The sequence below is a fragment of the Ranitomeya variabilis genome, chromosome 4 (assembly GCF_051348905.1).
Source record: "Ranitomeya variabilis isolate aRanVar5 chromosome 4, aRanVar5.hap1, whole genome shotgun sequence".
Lineage (NCBI taxonomy): Eukaryota > Metazoa > Chordata > Amphibia > Anura > Dendrobatidae > Ranitomeya > Ranitomeya variabilis.
In genome coordinates this window covers 99,132,015-99,152,629 of record NC_135235.1, presented here as the reverse complement: position 1 = coordinate 99,152,629, position 20,615 = coordinate 99,132,015, and the positions used below count along the sequence as shown (strand labels likewise).

Below are 20,615 nucleotides of genomic sequence, written 5' to 3'. Positions count from 1 at the left end.
TGGCTAAGCCATTGATAATATGCAGTGCAGGAATAAGGTGCCTGGGCACGGAGCCACTACACAGGCTGTAACTATGTGCGCTAGAGAGAACCCAGCCATTGATAATATGCAGTGCAGGAGTCAGGTGGCCGGGCACGGAGCCACTACACAGGCTGTAACTATGTGCGCTAGAGAGAACCCAGCCATTGATAATATGCAGTGCAGGAGTCAGGTGGCCGGGCACGGAGCCACTACTGTACACAGGCTGTAATTATGTGCGCTAGAGAGAACCCAGCCATTGATAATATGCAGTGCAGGAGTCAGGTGGCCGGGCACGGAGCCACTACTGTACACAGGCTGTAACTATGTGCGCTACAGAGAACCAAGTCACTGATAATATGCAGTGCAGGGGTGAGGTGCCTGGGTACGGAGCCACTACACAGGCTGTAACTATGTGCGCTAGAGAGAACCCAGCCATTGATAATGTGCAGTGCAGGAGTGAGGTGCCTGGGCACGGAGCCACTACACAGGCTGTAACTATGTGCACTAGAGAGAACCCAGCCATTGATAATATGCAGTGCAGGAATAAGGTGCCTGGGCACGGAGCCACTACACAGGCTGTAACTATGTGCGCTAGAGAGAACCCAGCCATTGATAATATGCAGTGCAGGAATAAGGTGCCTGGGCACGGAGCCACTACACAGGCTGTAACTATGTGCGCTAGAGAGAACCCGGCCATTGATAATATGCAATGCAGGAATGAGGTGCTTGGGCACGGAGCCACTACACAGGCTGTAACTATGTGCGCTAGAGAGAACCCAGCCATTGATAATGTGCAGTGCAGGAGTGAGGTGCCTGAGCATGGAGCCACTCCACAGGCTGTAACTATGTTCGCTAGACAGAACCCAGCCATTGATAATATGCAGTGCAGGAATAAGGTGCCTGGGCACGGAGCCACTACACAGGCTGTAACTATGTGCGCTAGAGAGAACTCGGCCAGTGATAATATGCAATGCAGGAGTGAGGTGGCCGGGCACGGAGCCACTACACAGGCTGTAACTATGTGTGCTAGAGAGAACCCAGCCATTGATAATATGCAGTGCAGGAGTGAGGTGGCCAGGCACGGGGCCACTACACAGGCTGTAATTATGTTCGCTAGAGAGAACCCAGCCATTGATAATATGCAGTGCAGGAGTGAGGTGGCCGGGCACGGAGCCACTACACAGGCTGTAATTATGTGCGCTAGAGAGAACCCAGCCATTGATAATATGCAGTGCAGGAGTGAGGTGGCCGGGCACGGAGCCACTACACAGGCTGTAACTATGTGCGCTAGAGAGAACCCAGCCATTGATAATATGCAGTGCAGGAGTGAGGTGGCCGGGCACGGAGCCACTACACAGGCTGTAACTATGTGCGCTAGAGAGAACCCAGCCATTGATAATATGCAGTGCAGGAGTGAGGTGCCCGGGCATGGAGCCACTACACAGGCTGTAACTATGTGCACTAGAACCCGGCCATTGATAATGTGCAGTGCAGGAGTGAGGTGGCCGGGCACAGAGCTAATGAACCATCTATGTAACTGCAGTTAAAAAGCCATCTACCAGCAAAACATCACTGGATGTGACTACACTTTCCAAACCACAGAGGTATTGGAGGGACATTTATTGCTCAAACAATGAAAGATGGCCGCTGGTCTGCCTACAGTGATCAGCCTGACTCTTGTATTTCAGACTCTTATTGGAAAAGAAAGCTCAGACCCCCCAAAAATCAATAAGGGCAACTCCTCCAGTTTTCACTAATCTCTCCTACTGCATCGCTATAATAGAAGTGAAGTTTTAGCAAGGTTATTTTAATGCTCTATGGTGCCTCCAGCGTAACAGCCTTCTCCTTGAATTTGAAAGTGATGGCCTATCGCTTTATATATTTGACTGGTGAGGTCTGATGAGCATTGCTTCCTCTTCACCATTTACCCAGGTACAGAGCCAATTGGCTCCAAATAAAACATTTATATTCAGCTTGGCGTCACATGGATTTGGTCATGAAACTAGTACGGCCATTTCTCCAAAGTGTTTCAGGAGCCGTTGTTCAACACAACCATCCCAGACTGCATGTTTCTCGTGCTACTTTGAGCAGCCTGCACGTGCTCCCATGGCCTGCAGCATCTCCAGACTTGTTGAGTACATCTGTGTCTTATTTGGTTGGAAATTGCACAGGGAGATGCCAGCAGCGGATCTTGATGATTTGTGTGCCTCAGTGCTTTCAGAATGGAAGAACAATCCCCAAACATTAATAACCTCACAGATAGCAGCCAGGCCGTCTAAGTGTCGGGATTTCTGCATGTGGGGCTCACAATCCAAACAAAGTAGATTGAAATGTTTAGAAAATTTACTTTACATTTTTTTTTATCATTCCATATCATTATCATATATATCCATCCCTGGATTTCCATAAGTCCACGATTTTTCTTTTTGGAGTTATAATTTCAGTGTTCAAGAGTGTAGATATTTTTTCGTCATTTGAAGCAAAGATGGTCATCACCAGAGAAGCCAACAACTCCAACCAAGAGAAGAGAGATAAGAGCTGATTAGCACCACTGGCATCAGGACTTTTCGCACCCACTGACTTGGTTGGCAGGAGAAAAAGAAAGAAACAAAGAGAAATGAATATCCTTTCCTGGCACAACATGAAAAACCTGAGGCCTGAATGTAACACACTGATATAGAGTGCTCGTCAAACACAGCACAAAGACATCTGGAAACCTACAAGGATTTATACAATTACTTATTCTATCTGACAGAACAAAAGAACAACCAGAACCGTGGGCAATGCCTTCACAGTGGATTACACTGGATGCCAGAGAAATAACAGAGGGGCGTCACTGTGATAGACCGGCAGGTTGGTACAGATTACCAGTCTATCATCTCTTCAAGTTCATCTTTCACTCTATCATCATTAGTATGTAGGTAACAGGCAGGGAGGGATATGGTCAATTCAGGTAAGTATTATAGAATGGCATGAACAATAGTCCTGACATCTTCCAAGAGTAGGGATTTATAGCAGAGGTCCTGTGAAGTTTCAGACTAGAGGATTCTGTGTCAATCCTGGTCCCCACTTCTTGACTTCCAGTGTTTCCACATAGGACACAATTCTATATAGTGTTGGGCTACAGGGTGAAGAACACTAGTCCTGCTTCCTGCACATCATCTCAGTGGTACAGAGCCCACAATCACATCATGGTGCCTCCTGGGTGACAGCATGAGAACATCGAGAGGTTATGATTCTTTATAGGGGCAGCATGGGCTTCTCTTCTCATCAGAGAATAGCATTATTATTTATTATTATTATTATTATTACTATGGGGGCAGAGTGTTACCATGTCAGTATTTTTCTAATTCATCACAAAATATGCGGTATAATGGTAGTAGTGTTCAGGAGGCAATGTGTTTGGCATACTTATGTTCAAGGGAGCACAGTTTGGGCACTCAAGGCACTCAGTTTTGGGAAATATCTGTATTCAGGAGGCAAAGTCTAGGCATTTTATTAACCCTAGAACGCATACGCATTGAAATCTACACATTCACGCACCTGGGGCCTTTTAGGCCTGTTTACAATTATCATGGAATAACTCAAATAAAAATACTTTTTAAAGTTTATTGTAAAGTAAGGATCCGCCAGGACGGGATTCCGTAATGGATCTGACCTCCTGGCGACCCCAGCTAAGGCTGGCGGACGCATACCTGGGGCCTCGCAGGCCTGCCAGGTTACTTGTTTTCTATTTTCTGTAAAATTACTTTAGTAAGAATTTTGAAACTCTAGGTATTCCTCAGGTATATAGTTGTTAGTAATTTCCAGTTGTTCATATATTTTTATGTTATAGGCATTTCGGTATAACAACCTTTTTTGGGACTACCCCATATTCACGCACCTGGGGCCTTTTAGGCCTGTGTGCAAATAACACGGAATAACTCAAATAAAAATACTTTTCAAAATTTGTTTTACAATTGCAAGGTAAGGATGCATTCCAACTAGCGCTGGGGTCCGCCAGGAGGGGATCCGTAATGGATCTGACCTCCTGGTGACCCCAGCTAAGGCTGGCGGAATCCCGCCATTCCGGCAGCCTTAGCTGGAGTTACCAGGAGGTCAGATCCATTATGGATCCCCTTCTGGCGAACCCCAGCGCTACTGGGAACACAGCCTAAGATGTGTATATTTCAAAACATAATTATGTGCATAAAACAACAAAAAAGTCAGTAAACGGGCACGCCAAATATAGGCATTCTATATGCAATTTTTTTATGAAAACATTTTTTGGTTGCAGCAAACTTGGTGCAGGAATATTTATTTGTAACTTTACATATTCCCCCGACAATTCTCGCGTATTATTTTTTCGGCTGAATGTTCCTTGCATACATTTTGTCTGCAAGTAGAACAGAAACGCTCCGATTTTCTTTCCTTCTTTGCTGGACAAATATAGCAGCGCTTTCTTTTTTTTTCTCTTTGCTCTGGATGTTCCAGAAAGCGTATTCCACATCGGATCATTGCCTCCGTAATTTGCCTTGATAAGCATATCATGCTGCTTCTCTCCATCATAGTAGGCATCAAAAGTTCATAACAAAGTTCTGTCAAAAATAGACGTCTCTTGTCTTTCCTGTTGGCATGGAATTCTGGATTAGTTTGACAATAAACAATGTAGCTATTGAGGGCTGACACATCAAGGATATTGGAAAAAAGGGAATGCAGAATACGCACTCTTCCCAGCAATAGCAGCAATAGCAGAGTCATAAAAGTTCTTCCCCAGCAACAATACAGACAAAAAGACTGAGTATCACATGTAAACCTAGTACAGGCCTAAGGCTAGGTTCCCATTGCGGTAATGGGTGAGCGCTAACGGACAGCATTGCACGGCGAAATTAACGCCGTGCACCGCGTCCGTTAGCGCTCCGATTGCCAGCAATGTTTAAGCGCATTGCTAGCGCGTGTCATTTTCGGCACGCGCTAGCGATGTGCCGTTCTTTTGTAGCGCGCCTCGGACGCTGCTTGCAGCGTCCGCGGCGCGCCCGAGGTCCGTTCCCCGCTCTCGCAGATCGGGGATCTGCGCTAGCGGGGACGTTTAACGCGACCCCTTAAAAGACATTGCGTTAGCGCAATCCGCTAGCGCTTAGCGCTAAACGGATTGCCCTAACGCAATCTGAACCTAGCCTAAAAGGCCCCAGGTGCGTGAATATGGGGTAGTCCCAAAAAAAGGTTGTTATACCGAAATGTCTGTAACATAAAAATATATGAATAACTGGAAATTACTAACAACTATATACCTGAGGATTACCTAGATTTTCAAAATTCTAACTTAAGTACTTTTACAGAAAATAGAAAACCAGTAACCTGGCAGGCCTGGGAGGCCTCAGGTATGCGTTCTAGGGTTAAATTGGTGCCCAGTATTGTATTTAGGCGTGCAGTGTGGGGCATATCTTCAATCAAGGGGTCACAGTGGGGGCCTCTTTATATTAAGGGGCACAAAAAATGCATATAAATATTATTACTTTTATTTTATTAAGTGGGCATAGTGAGGATTATAACTCCTTCATCAGGGTATATTTTGTGAGAAAAAAGGGAGTCTGCGTAAACTAAGCACAGAGCCTTGTAGGTAACATAACACTATACAAATTATACCTTTAGTGTCCTAATTACTGCCTTCATTCTGCAGGAAGTGAAGTTTAATCAAACATGCTAATTAGGGGCCTGGTGTCACTCAGCCTGGCCAAAAGACTAAAGGCCCCGTCTCACTAAGCGATTTACCAACGATCACGACCAGCGATATGACCTGGCCGTGATCGTTGGTAAGTCGCTGTGTGGTCGCTGGGGAGCTGTCACACAGACCGCTCTCCCCAGCGACCAACGATCAGGGGAACGACTTCGGCATCGTTGAAACTGTCTTCAACGATGCCGAAGTCCCCCTGCAGCACCCGGGTAACCAGGGTAAACATCGGGTTACTAAGCGCAGGGCCGCGCTTAGTAACCCGATGTTTACCCTGGTTACCAAAAAAAACAAACACTACATACTCGCCTTTCGGTGTCCAGGTCCCTTGCCGTCTACTTCCTGCTCTGACTGAGCCGCCGTACTGTGAGAGCAGAGCGCAGCGGTGACGTCACTGCTGTGCTCTCACTTCTCACTGTACGGCCGGGAGTCAGTGAGAGCAGGAAGCAGACGGCAAGGGACCTGGACACCGAAAGGCGAGTATGTACTGTTTGTTTTTTTTTGGTAACCAGGGTAAACATCGGGTTACTAAGCGCGGCCCTGCGCTTAGTAACCCGATGTTTACCCTGGTTACCAGTGAAGACATCGCTGGATCGGTGTCACACACACCGATTCAGCGATGTCAGCGGGGCCTCAACGACCAAAAAAAGGTCCAGGCCATTCTGACACGACCAGCGATCTCGCAGCAGGGGCCTGATCGCTGGTACGTGTCACACATAGCGAGATCGCTATGGAGGTCGCTGTTGCGTCACAAAACTAGTGACTCAGCAGCGATCTCGCTAGCGATCTCGCTATGTGAGACGGGGCCTTTAGGGTACTGTCACACACTGCAATTTCGATCGCTACGACGGTACGATTCGTGACGTTCTAGCGATATCGTTACGATATCGCAGTGTCTGACACGCAGCAGCGATCAGGGATCCTGCTGAGAATCGTATGTCGTAGCAGATCGTTTGGAACTTTCTTTCGTCGCTTGATCACCCGCTGACATCGCTGGATCGTTGTGTGTGACACCGATCCAGCGATGTGTTCGCTTGTAACCAGGGTAAACATCGGGTAACTAAGCGCAGGGCCGCGCTTAGTAACCCGATGTTTACCCTGGTTACCAGCGTAAACGTAAAAAAAACAAACAGTACATACTCACATTCCGGTGTCTGTCCCCGGCGTCTCAGCTTCTCTGCACTGTGTAAGCACAGCGGCCGGAAAGCGAGCACAGCGGTGACGTCTGACGTCACCGCTGTGCTTTCCGGCTATGGTGCTTACACAGTGGAGAGAAGCAGAACGCCGGGGGACAGACACCGGAATGTAAGTATGTACTGTTTGTTTTTTTTACGTTTACGCTGGTAACCAGGGTAAACATCGGGTTACTAAGCGCGGCCCTGCACTTAGTAACCCGATGTTTACCCTGGTTACCCGGGGACTTCGGCATCGCTCCAGCGCCGTGATTGCAACGTGTGACCGCAGTCTACGACGCTGGAGCGATAATCATACGATCGCTGCGACGTCACGGATCGTGCCGTCGTAGCGATCAAAATTGCAGTGTGTGACAGTACCCTTAGTGCATCGCTCCACCCACTGGATTTGCACTTCCCTGCCTCCCTCACCGGTGACTGACAGCGCTGGCCAGGGCTGTGGAGTCATGGAAATTGAGGAGTCGGAATCGAAGGTTTGGCTTACCGACTCCACAGCCCTGGCTTGCTCGATCTCTGTGCAAGCAGTGATCACACTACACAAGCCAAAAGTTTCAATCACCAGGTAGGGAGGAGGGAAATGTAAGGCCGGGGTTTGTCCTGATTATTATTTATTTATATAGCACCATTAATTCCATGGTGCTGTACATGAGAAAAGGGGTTACGTACAGGGTTATAGATAACGTTTACAGTAAACAAATTTACAATGACAGACTGGTGCAGAGGGGAGAGGACCCTGTCCTTGCGGACTTACATTCTACGGGATAATGGGGAGGAGACAGAAGGTTGGAGGAACGGCAGCTCTGGCGGCTGGTGACGAAGCAGCATGGTTATTGCAGGCTGTAGGCTTTCCTGAAGAGATGGGTTTTCAGGTTCCGTCTGAAGGATCCGAGGGTGGTGGATAATCGGACATGTTGAGGCGTGGAGTTCCAGAGGATGGTAGATATTCAGGAGAAATCTTGGAGGAGGTTGTGTGAGGAACGAATAAGTGTGGAGGAGAGTAGGAGGTTTTGGGAGGATCGAAGATTACGTGAGCGAAGATATTGGGAGATTAGTTCAGAGATATAGGGAGGGGACAGGTTGTGGATGGCTTTGTAGATCAGTGTTAGTAGTTTAAACTGGATTCGTTGGGGAATTTGGAGCCAGTGGAAGGATTTGCAGAGGGGAGAAGCAGGGGAGTAGCGAGGAGAGAGGTGGATTAGCTGAGCAGCAGTGTTGAGGACTGGAGTGGTGAAAGGGAGTTAGCGGGGAGGCCACAGAGGAGGGTGTTGCAGTAATCGAGGCGGGAAATGATGAGGGCATGCACAAGAGTTTTAGTAGATTGTGGGCTGAGGAAGGGATGGATTCTGCCAATATTTTAGAGTTGGAGGAGACAGGAGGTGGCAAGAGTTTGGACGTGCGGCTTGAAGGACAGGGCAGAGTCGAAAGTTACCCCGAGGCAGCGGATTTCAGGTGCGGGAGAGAGCGTGATGCCGTTTACCATAATAGATAGATCAGGTAGGGGGGATACATGAGATGGGGGAAAGATGAAGAGTTCGGTTTTGTCTACATTGAGTTTTAGGAAGCGAGAGTTGAAGAAGGAGGATATGGCTGACAGACACTCCGGGATTCTGGACAGCAGAGAGGTGACATCTGGGCCAGAGAGGTACATCTGAGTGTCGTCCGCATACAGGTGGTACTGGAAGCCATGGGACTTTATGAGTTGTCCTAGGCCAAGGGTATAGATGGAAAAAAGTAGGGGCCCTAGGACAGAGCCTTGAGGGACTCCAACAGAGAGAGGGCGGGATGAGGAGGTAGTGTGGGAGTGGGAAACGCTAAATGTGCGGTCAGAAAGGTATGAAGCAATCCAGGACAGGACAAGGACTAAGGCCATGTGCACACGTTCAGGATTTTTAGCGTTTTTTTCGCGTTTTTTCGCTATAAAAACGTGATAAAAACGCGAAAAAAACGCTAACATATGCCTCCTATTATTTACAAGGTATTCCGCATTTTTTGTGCAAATGTTGCGATTTTTTCCGCGAAAAAATCGCATAGCGGAAAAAAAAGCAACATGTTCATTAAAAATGCGGAATTGCGGGGATTCCGCACACCTAGGGGTCCATTGATCTGCTTACTTCCCGCACGGGGCTGTGCCCACGATGCGGGAAGTAAGCAGATTATGTGCGGTTGGTACCCAGGGTGGAGGAGAGGAAACTCTCCTCCACGCACTGGGCACCATATAAGTGGTCAAAAAATAAGAAATAAAATAAAAAACAGTCCTATACTCACCCTCGATGTCCAGCGCAGTGTTCCCGCCTCTGTGCTGCACGCTGGCTGGTTCCTGTAGCTGGTGTGCGGAGAAGGACCTTGCCGAATGACGTCACTGTCCTGTGATTGGTCGAGACCGCTCACGTGACCGTGACGTCATGGAAGGCCCTGCGCGCACACATCAGCTATAGGAATGGACGCCGGTGAGATCTGATGTCTGCGGGTGAGTATAAGCATTTTTTTTATTTTTTTTATTATTTTTAAACGTTCTATCTTTTACTATAGATGCTGCAAAAGCAGCATCTATAGTAACAAGTTGGTCACACTTGTCAAACGCTATGTTTGACAAGTGTGACCAACTTGTCAGTCAGTTTTCCAAGCGATGCTACAGATCGCTTGGAAAACTTTAGCATTCTGCAAGCTAATTACGCTTGCAGAATGTTAAAAAAACGCAAAAAAAACGGAAAAAAAACGCAAAAAAAAAAATGCGGATTTCTTGCAGAAAATTTCCGGTTTTCTTCAGGAAATTTCTGCAAGAAATCCTGAACGTGTGCACATACCCTTAGAGTCAGATGAGAGGTTGGAGGAAAGTTGAGCATGGACATGCTGCTCAAGGAGTTTGCAAGCAAATGGGAGCAGTGATATAGGGCGATAGCTGGGCATAGCAGTTGGGTCAAGGTTAGCTTTTTTGAGGATGGGTGTCATGGTGGCATATGAAGAGGTCCTGCGTGACTTCGAAACGCGTTGACTTTTAACCTGTTCTAATAAGTGTTTTTAATCTAAGGATATTCCATCTCAGCAGCGCATAAGTGATACCTCCGTTCGTCTTTCATGATTATAAGAAAGCTCAGGCCACGTCTGGCAGCTAAGTCATCCGATAAGTGAACAGCCTTGTGTTTCATGGATGTGTGAAACTGGCCTGGTTCGGATATGATAGGAAGTCGCCAATACATGCTACCCACAGTTTGTGGATGTTTTAGCTGACAGGTTCCCTTTAAAAGCTGTCTGGAGCCCTAACTGATAGTATAGATTAAGCACATGTAAAATAGGCCTAACGGTGCAATAACATTAAAAAGTTTCCCTTTTTTTTTCAATCAACCGCATGGCATTGAAAGGTAAAAGCCCATTGATTGACTTCTTTGCTTTTTGCGCAAAAGTTGAATCGTTCTGCAAATTTACAGGAGTTACAAAGAAGTTAGGCTTCTTCTTTCCATTTTATAGTTAAATTTAGGTTCAAATAGTTTTCCATGATTTAAAGATATTATGTATTATTACTGGTTTTTGTCTTTTGCAAAAAGAATATTCAGAAGGGAATCCCAAAGGTAGCAGCTTTTTCTCCAGGAGAGCCTCAATCATGAAAAACATGGGAAATACTGTCCTAAATATTGAATTGCAATAGTATCAGACTTTACACGGGGCTGGACAAATTGCTTAGAGCTCTAAGTACAAACTTTTTTTTTTTTTTTTTTTTTTATTTTGTTTAAATGTAAAAGGAAAAAAGTTTGACAGCAGCAAAGTCCCAGAAAACAAAGGGAAACACTAGCAAAGAGAGTGACCCAAGGTTTCTGGATTAACAGGGATCAGAAAGACTGGATGTCAAATGGTCTGATCCTATTATTTCTCCCATTGTACGGGTGGTCAAAGGTGTCTAGAAGCAGCTGGCTCCAGACTCCACAGAAATAAGGAATAGCCAGGGGCTGTAAGACCACACAGCCATCACCTTTCTGAGGTCAGCATCTGTTCTGCATAATATTGCCCTCAACCAATGACTGATATTAGAAAAAAGAAAATACTAACTTGGTTGTGAAATAGTTAAGAAGTGCTATGAGGTGTTCGCACTACTAGTCACAGCTGGTGCTGTTTTCACTTCTGCTTTTCCTCCAGGGTTTTTCCAGGCTGTGATCAGAAACTGGCGAACACCGCACATTACAGGTTTCTGGTGGCAGAAAACCTCTGAGTCTGCAACAAAAAGGTTTGAGATGCCAGGCTTTGTTGGTCATTATCAATGTACTAGAGTTCACATGAAGTCCCCTGCATTGTTGGGAACCATACTGTACCTTCAGGGTACACAGGTATCATCATGCTACTGTCCGTATTTACGCTCCCTCCAATCTCCAAATGGCCGTCATATACCGACCACCTGGCTCAGCGCTATCCCATTAACGCAATGGGAACCTAGCCTAAGGCCACGTTCACACTTTGCGGCGTCCCTCTGTGGGTTCTCCCGCAGCGGAATTGATAAATCTGCAGGGCAAAACCACTGCGGTTATCCCTGCAGATTTATCGCGGTTTGTTCCGCGGTTTCCGCTGCGGGATTGCTCCTATACTATTGATGCTGCATATGCAGCAATATGCAGCATCAATAGTAATGTTAAAAAATAATAAAAATTGGTTATATACTCACCCTCCGATGTCCGGATCTCCTCGGCGCTGCACGTGGCGCTCCGGTTCCAAAGATGCTGTGCCGAGAAGGACCTTCGTGACGTCACGGTCATGTGACCGCGGCGTCATCGCGGTCATGTGACCGCAACGTCAACGCAGGTCCTGTTCGCACAGCAACTGAGACCGGGCGGCCGCGTGCAGCGCTGAGAGGGGAGTATAACATGATTATTTATTTTTATTCTTTTTTTTTTTTTTTACACTATTTATGCTTCCCAGGGCCTGGAGGAGAGTCTCCTCTCCTCCACCCCGGGTAGAAACCGCACATTAGCCGCTTACTTCCCGCAACGTGGGCACAGCCCCATGCGGGAAGTAAGCGGTTCAATGCTTTCCTATGGGTGCAGAATCGCTGCGATTCTGCACAAAGAAGTGACATGCTGCGGGTTTTAAACCGCTGCGTTTCTGCGCGGTTTTTCCCGCAGCATGTGCACTGCGGTTTGCGGTTTCCATAGGGTTTACATGTTAATGTAAACGCTATGGAAACTGCTGCGGACCCGCAGCATCAAAATCGCCGCGGATCCGCGGGAAAAACCGCTAAGTGTGAACGTGGCCTAAACCTTCCAAATTCAAGCACCACACCTCAAATCACCTCCAGGCCTTTTATCTGCTTAATTGAGAATGACATAACGAAGGGATTGCCCACACCTGTCCATGAAATAGCCTTGGAGTCAAATGTCCAATTACTTTTGGTCCCTTTAAAAACAGGGTGGCACATGTTTATTAGACAAAACTCCTAAACCCTTCACCCAATTTTAATGTGGATACCCCCAAATGAAAGCTGAAAGTCTGAACTTCAACTGCATCTGAATTGTTTTGTTTAAAATTCATTGTGGTAATGTCTATAACCAAAATTAGAAAAATGTTGTCTCTGTCCAAATATATATGGACCTAACTGTAGGTATGGTCCATGGAGCAGTCACTACCCAAAGAGTACCACAATGTAAGGCTACTTTCACATTTCCGTCAGTAGTCGCCCGTCACAAAGGGTCAGCGCGACGGACCGACAGAAGTGTGTCCTTTCACATTTCCGTCTGCAGTCCCGGGGAGGAAAGAGAGAGATTTCCTGCCGGGCATGCGCAGACGGAAAAACAGGATACAACGCACAGAAAAACATTCCCTTGAACGTTTTTTCCAGACGACGGGCCGCCAAAATCCGACGCAACCAGTGCACAACAGATGAAACGTGTGGCCATACGTCGCGATCCATCGGTAATACAAGTCTATGGGAAAAAACGTATCCTGCGGGTCAATTTGCAGGATGCGTTTTTTCCCCAAAACGACGTATTGTGACGGATTCTAAATAACGTAATTGTGAAAGCAGCCTAAGCTAAAATATGAAAAAAAAAAGGCATCGGGATACAACAGACACTGTATTAGTCACGATAATACTTCACCATGGTACCATCATAATGTTTTGGACCTCCAACACCCTTCATTAAAACATAAAAATCAAAACAGTGTCAGCCATAACTCTCTGTCAGTTTATATTGTGTGGGGATCTGGATTGTAAAGGACAATAATCAGCTGTAAATCACATCACATGTCCGGATTTTGGTCAATATTCTGCACTATTATTTGTAAAAAAAAAAAAAAAAAAAAAAAAAAAGAGATTGCTGAGTAAATTGATAAAAAAAGCCCACCAAATCAAACTGTGGTATAGCGTGCAGTGAGGGGAGTAAAACGTAACCTTTACTTTACCTACTTGGCATTGATATCCTAATTTAGGCTATGTGCACACGTCCGGAATTTTCCGCGGAAATTTCCGCGGCAATTCCGCAACTCCCTGCCGCGGGTATAACGCATGCGGAATTGACATGCATATTCCATGCATATTCCCGCTAAACACTAGCGTTTTCCAAGTGATCTGTAGCATCGCTTGGAAAACTGATTGACAGGTTGGTCACACTTGTCAAATAGCGTTTGGCAAGTGTGACCAACTTTTTACTATTGATGCTGCCTATGCAGCATCAATAGTAAAAGATCTAATGTTAAAAATAATGTTAAAAAAAAAAATCGTGATATTCTCACTTTTCGGCGTCCCCCGCACCCTTCCTGCTCCTCGCGATACTCCCGTTCTCAGTAATGTCTCGCGGCAATGACCCCAGATGACACAGCATCACGCGAGACCCACGTCACCCACGGAAGTAAGTGGATCAATGCATTCCTATGTGTGCGGAATCGCAGCGATTCAGCACAAAGAATGAACATGCTGCGCTTATTTCCAGAATGCGATTCCGTAGCGGAAAAAAATGCAGTATGTGCACAAAAAATGCGGAATGCATTAAATATGATGGGATGCTTATGCAAGCATTTTTCTAGTGTTTTTTCGGCGGAAAATGGCCGGAAAAAAAAACCCGCTAAAAATCCTGAACGTGTGCACATAGCCTTAGACAAACAGCACACACAGTACAGATGGACCTCCAGCAATACATGGTGACCCATGCACACAGGTGTTCATTTATATCAGATTTCATGAAAAAAGATATGTACGGCTTGCTGCAATAAGTAGGGTCCACACACACTGCATAGTCATGTACATAACCTCAATGGCAGGAACACATCAGGAGAAATGTTACTCAAGAAAAAGTGTAATAGTAAAGTGGAAATAAATAAGTGTCTGACCACAAAATACACATTGGAGATTCATCAGTGACCAGCATGCGATCCTCATTCACAAGGACAATCTGAGATGACAGAGGATTTCCCACAGTGTTAAATACAAAAGTCATAACTGTACAAGATCAGATCAGCAGAAATCTGTGTCTGGAGCACATCACAGAGAATAGAACCACCATTACTTGGCAACATTTGTCCCCGACACCGGGGGAGAGGTACTTGTGCTTGTGGGGTCCATAGCTTGGGTCCAAGCCACAGAAATACCTGCATGGAAAATATGCACTGGATATAAAAAAAACTCTCTCCACCTTTAGGCTATGTGCACACGTTGCGGTTTTTACAGCGGAACCGCAGCGTTTCTGCAGCTGCAGGTCCGCAGCAGTTTCCATTGCGTTTACAGTTACATGTAAACCTATGGAAACCGCAATCCGCTGTACACATGCTGCGGGAATAAACGCGCAGAAACGCAGCGGTTTACATTCACTTCTTTGTGCAGAATCGCGGCGATTCTGCACCCATAGGAATGCATTGATCCGCTCACTTCCCGCATGGGGCTATGCCCACGATGCGGGAAGTAAGCGAATCATGTGCGGATGGTACCCGGGGTGGAGGAGAGGAGACTCTCCTCCAGGCCCTGGGAACCATATTTGTGTAAAAAAAAAAAAAAAAGAATTAAAATAAAAAAGAATTATATACTCACCTCTCAGCGCTGCACGCGGCCGTCCGGTCGCAGGGTTGCTATGCGAGCAGGACCTGCGATGACGTCGCGGTCACATGACCGCGACGTCACGAAGGTCCTTCTCGCACAGCATCTTTGGAACCGGACCGCCGCGTGCAGCGCCGAGGAGGTCGGGACGTCAGAGGGTGAGTATATAACCATTTTTTAATTATTTTTAACATTACTATTGATGCTGCATATTGCTGCATATGCAGCATCAATAGTAGGAGTAAACCCGCAGCGGAAACCGCAAGACAAACCGCCATAAATCTGCAGGGATAACCACAGCGGTTTTGCCCTGCAGATTTATCAAATCCTCTGCGGGAGAACCCGCAGAGGAACCTCCCTACGTGTGCACATAGCCTTAAAGTCATCCATGATATTTAAAATTTGGTGAAAAATATACAAATCTTTTGGGTGGAAAAGGATAAATAAAGAACTAAAATAATGTGTCTGCATAAAAATGCACACCCTTAAACTAATACTTTGTTGACATCACCGTTTAATTTATGACAGCATTCAGGGTCTATTAGCAGGGCACATCTAGAATTGGTGATCTTTGCCCACTCTTCCTTGCAAGAGCTCCAAATCTGTCAGATTGTGAGGGCATCTCCTGTGTACAGCGCCCTCTTCAGGTCACCAACGGATTTTCAATAAGACTGAGGTCTGAGCCATTCCAAAACCTTCATCTTAAACTGGTGAAGCCATTCTTTAATCGATTTGGAGATATGCTAAGGGTCGGATGGCTTGCTAAAAAGTGAAATTTCTCTTTGTTGGAAGCTTTTCAGCAGCAGCATAAACATTTTGAAGCAAAATTGACTGATGTTTGAAACTGGTCATAATTTCCTCCTAAGTAAAAAAAAAAGGGGAGAAGCCAGCGCTGCTTAAGGTCAGAACGCAAAACATAAAGCGCACAAGCACATATTGATTTCTAACTGTATTTCAAAATGAGACATTTAGCAAACAATTGATCAATTCTTTGAGTCACCCGCCACTTCACGGCATTCTCATAATGGGGCAGTCCTACTCTACTTTTTTCATATTCGCTGTGCCATTACGGCCTCCTAAATGTATTAAAAGCAAGACCACATTAAATGCAAGCTGTACCTGAAGCATTTCTGAATCACTCCCATGGCACCAGAGAGGGCAGCACAGATAAAGGTTGACCAGGTCTGGACACAGACATTTCAATTACAACCTCCACACTGCCTAACCAGCACAACAGATAATTTCCTCCTACCTTGACCAAGGGCCCCAGTTCTAGCTGATGAAAAATAGCAGCTAAAAAGTTCGGCCTTGGTCCCATTGGACCACAATACATTTTCCAGCTTGGTTTTTGCAGCCATGATGCAAGTTTTAGCAAAACTTATCAGGCTTGGATATTTTTCCTTGCAAGTAAAGGTTTCTATATTGCCACCCTACCGCACACACTAGACATAAAGAATATGACAGATTGTGGTCACAAGCAGAACACAACCAGCGAGGTACTGGCCACAAATTCATGCAGCTCCTTTAATGTTACTGGAGGCCTCTTTTCAGCCACATGGATCAATTTTCCTTAGAAGTTTTCATTATTGTGGGACGTCCAGTTCTTGGTAATGTCTCTATTGTGCCAAATGAAAGCCACTTCTTGATAATGTCTTAACAGTGGAAATGTTTTTGCACCTTTCTCCTAACTGATAACTTTCAACACTGAGATCCCTTTGCTGTGTTGTAAACTATTTATGGACCATGATGTTTACTGTAAAATGCAAGTAGGAAAATGTCACGAATACCCTACTAGCACAGCTTAACTTTATATGGGGTTAATCAAAACCACTGTACATAATGGCAGCTGTGCACCGCCTATTATTTAACATGAGTTTACATGTGATTGGCTAATTCTGAGCATATACACACATATGCAACCACATCATTTTAGTTTTGTTATTTTTATTTTCACAATCAAATCGACCTCAATTGATTTGTACAGATTAAAAGTGGAAAGAATTCTGAAAAGATTCTTCTTGGCATGATTTTTTTTACATGACAAAACCTGGTATTGTTTATGGGGGGGGAAACTCATGGGGAAGCAGTGTGACGAGGCATCGTACTCTGTACACTCTGCATTGATAGAAAGCTGCCACTCAATGGTAGAGGAAATATTACACAGAGCTCATGGATATGGAGAAGTACAAGGCATGAGGCAACTAGCACTGTAATAATATTCTGCTGATAAAACATTAATTGTACTAAAATAACACAGCCCAAACAAAAAAAACACATGCAGGGGAACATAAAACGGACGTGTCTCTGATCCTAAACGGTGCTGCTCTCTGATTAAATAGTAAAAACCGCCTGACAGATTCCCTTTAAATCCACGTAGGTGATAAATATCTGATCACTGCAGGTCACAATTAGTCTCTCTGTAGCCGGGAGTGGAGTATGGTGGTCGCCATTACCTGGATACAGGCCGAAGACCCAAAGATGTTAAATAGAGCAGCAGTAATCAAGTGCAGCCATGCCAGCCCAGTCACTGCCCACAATAGTAAGGAGGAACAGGACCCCAATCAATGTGATTGCTGCGGCTCCCACTGATCAATGTCTTCAATTAACACTGGTGTCACCCAGCTTTCCTACAGTCCTCACATACTGTGATGACAACCAGTCAGGGGGAATAGCGGAGGCTGTCACCCAGCTTTCTCACATACTATGGTGACAACCAGTCAGGGGGCACAGCGGAGGTTATCACCAATCTTTCCTACAGTCCTCACATACTGTGATGACAAAAAATCAGGGGGCACAGCGGAGGTCGTCACCCAGCTTTCTCACATACTGTGGTGACAGCCAGTGAGGGGGCACAGCGGAGGTCATCACCCAGCTTTCTCACATACTGTGACGAAAACCAGTCAGGGGGCACAGCGGAGGTCATCACCCAGCTTTCTCACATACTGTGACGACAACCAGTCAGGGGGCACAGCGGAGGTAATCACCCAGCTTTCTCACATACTGTGACGACAACCAGTCAGGGGGGGCATAGCGGAGGTTGTCACCCAGATTTCTCACATACTGTGGTGACAGCCAGTCAGGGGGCACAGCGGAGGTCGCCACCCAGCTTTCTCACATACTGTGGTGACAACCAGTCAGGGGGTACAGCGGAGGTCGTCACCCAGCTTTCTCACATACTGTGGTGACAACCAGTCAGGGGGCACAGCGGAGGTCGTCACCCAGCTTTCTCACATACTGTGGTGACAGCCAGTCAGGGGGCACAGCGGAGGTCGTCACCCAGCTTTCCCACAGCCCTGGTGTCAGGTGACAACCAGTCAGAGGGCACAGCGGAGGTCGTCACCCGGCTTTCTCAGATACTATGGTGACAGCCAGTCAGGGGGCACAGCGGAGGTCGTCACCCAGCATTCTCACATACTGTGGTGACAGCCAGTCGGGGGGCACAGCGGAGGTCGTCACCCAGCTTTCTCACATACTGTGGTGACAGCCAGTCGGGGGGCACAGCGGAGGTTGTCACCCAGCTTTCCCACAGCCCTGGTGTCAGGTGACAACCAGTCAGAGGGCACAGCGGAGGTCGTCACCCGGCTTTCTCAGATACTATGGTGACAGCCAGTCAGGGGGCACAGCGGAGGTTGTCACCCAGCTTTCTCACATACTGTGGTGACAGCCAGTCGGGGGGCACAGCGGAGGTCGTCACCCAGCTTTCTCACATACTGTGGTGACAGCCAGTCGGGGGGCACAGCGGAGGTTGTCACCCAGCTTTCCCACAGCCCTGGTGTCAGGTGACAACCAGTCAGAGGGCACAGCGGAGGTCGTCACCCGGCTTTCTCAGATACTATGGTGACAGCCAGTCAGGGGGGCACAGCGGAGGTCGTCACCCAGCTTTCTCACATACTGTGGTGACAGCCAGTCGGGGGGCACAGCCGAGGTCGTCACCCAGCTTTCTCATATACTGTGGTGACAGCCAGTCAGGGGGCACAGCGGAGGTCGTCACCCAGCTTTCTCACAGCCCTGGTTACAGCCAGTCAGGGGGTACAGCGGAGGTCGTCACCCAGCTTTCTCACATACTGTGGTGACAACCAGTCAGGGGGCATAGCGGAGGTTGTCACCCAGCTTTCCTACAGTCTTCACATACTGTGGTGACAACCAGCCAGGGGGCACAGCGGAGGTCGTCACCCAGCTTTCTCACATACTGTGGTGACAGCCAGTCAGGGGGCACAGCGGAGGTCGTCGCCCAGCTTTCTCACATACTGTGGTGACAGCCAGTCAGGGGGTACAGTGGAGGTCGTCACCCAGCTTTCTCACAGCCCTGGTTACAGCCAGTCAGGGGGTACAGCGGAGGTCATCACCCAGCTTTCTCACATACTGTGGTGACAGCCAGTCAGGGGGTACAGTGGAGGTCGTCACCCAGCTTTATCACATACTGTGGTGACAGCCAGTCAGGGGGCACAGCGGAGGGCGTCACCCAGCTTTCCCACAGCCCTGGTGTGAGGTGACAAGCCCTCCTGGTCCTCCATGACGTCACAGCCAGCAGCCGTTGCCATGGTGACAGGAGGTGGGCGCCTCACCTGGTGAAGAAGTCGGTGATGCCCATCTTCCAGGGCCGGTCTCCATCCTGGTCCTCGGGCCCCGGGCCGCCCCCCTCGGCGAGGCTCAGGCCGTCCGCTAGGTGGTCGGGGGCGCTCTGTCTCCGGCTCACTTCGTACGTATTCCGGGAGCTCAGAGTCACATCCAGGAAACGGAACCGATCAGCCTCGGCGGACACGAAGTAACCGGCCACCGTGTGCGCGCTGAGCGGGGACGAGTCGCAGCTGGACGGGCTGAGCGGCGGGGTGCAGGGGGCCGGGGCGGAGCAGCACTGCCGGTGACAGGCGCAGCCCCCGCTCACCCCGCCGTTCGGCAGCTTGGCCCCGCCGGGCAGGTAGCCCAGGTCCCCGTTGGTCAGCCTCATGCCCGGAGCGCTGATGTACGGCCCGGTCTCCTCCTCCTCCGCTTCTTCCCCCTCCTCGGTCACGTTCTCCCCGCAGCGGCCGCCGGCATCCTCCGGCCCAACCATTTGCCGCTTCCCCCGCCACCTTCAGGCACGGCCTACAGGAGCTGCGTGTGACGGGCCGGCCCCCGGGAGCGCTGCAGGGGCCGCCGCTGCCTGGTCCCGGTGTAGTGCTCCGTGGTGGTGGGCGGCCACCGACTGCTTCACAAGTACATCCCCAGCCAGCCCGGGGGTCTGAGGAGAGGAACGTCCCTGCTGCGCAATGTGATCACGTGACGCGTAAACACGGAAGTCCTTGGATTCCCCGGCCCCGGTGCATTGTGGGAGTTGTAGTTTGTGCCATGTGATGATGATGACTACTACCCACGGAGACTGACTGGCGGCTCCGTTCTGTGGTCTTTTCCTCTTGTGTCGCTGAAAGGAATACATTTCTTACGAAAAGTCAACTTTCCACAACGTAATTGTCAGGGCCTGACAGACTGAAAGCTGAAATCTAATCGGTTGCTATCGGCTACATACCTAACCCCTTAAAATAAAACCGGGACGTCTTGTATTTCATCTCAAGCAGCGGCCATGCGTCGCATCAGGATCTAGTGGCCAAGCTTCCTGGAAACAAGCTGTGCTCTGTAGGAGATAAAAGCTTCCACTGCAGGATAATGACATCAGATGGAAAAAACTTGCTTATTTCCATGTCGTCAA

The 20,615-nt window shown here is 47.8% G+C and overlaps 1 protein-coding gene across 2 annotated transcripts in view; it reads right to left on the bottom strand.

Moving 5' to 3' along the window:
* Positions 1 to 20,118, bottom strand: part of TBC1D12 (TBC1 domain family member 12) — a 124,632-nt gene extending 104,514 nt beyond the window's left edge. For both annotated transcript variants that reach the window (XM_077258968.1, XM_077258969.1), the window contains exon 1: positions 19,495 to 20,118. In XM_077258968.1, coding sequence (XP_077115083.1) covers positions 19,495 to 19,982 — 488 coding nt within the window. In that variant the 5' untranslated portion in view covers positions 19,983 to 20,118. The remainder of the gene's footprint in view (positions 1 to 19,494) is intronic.
* Between the last annotated feature and the right edge of the window lie 497 nt (positions 20,119 to 20,615).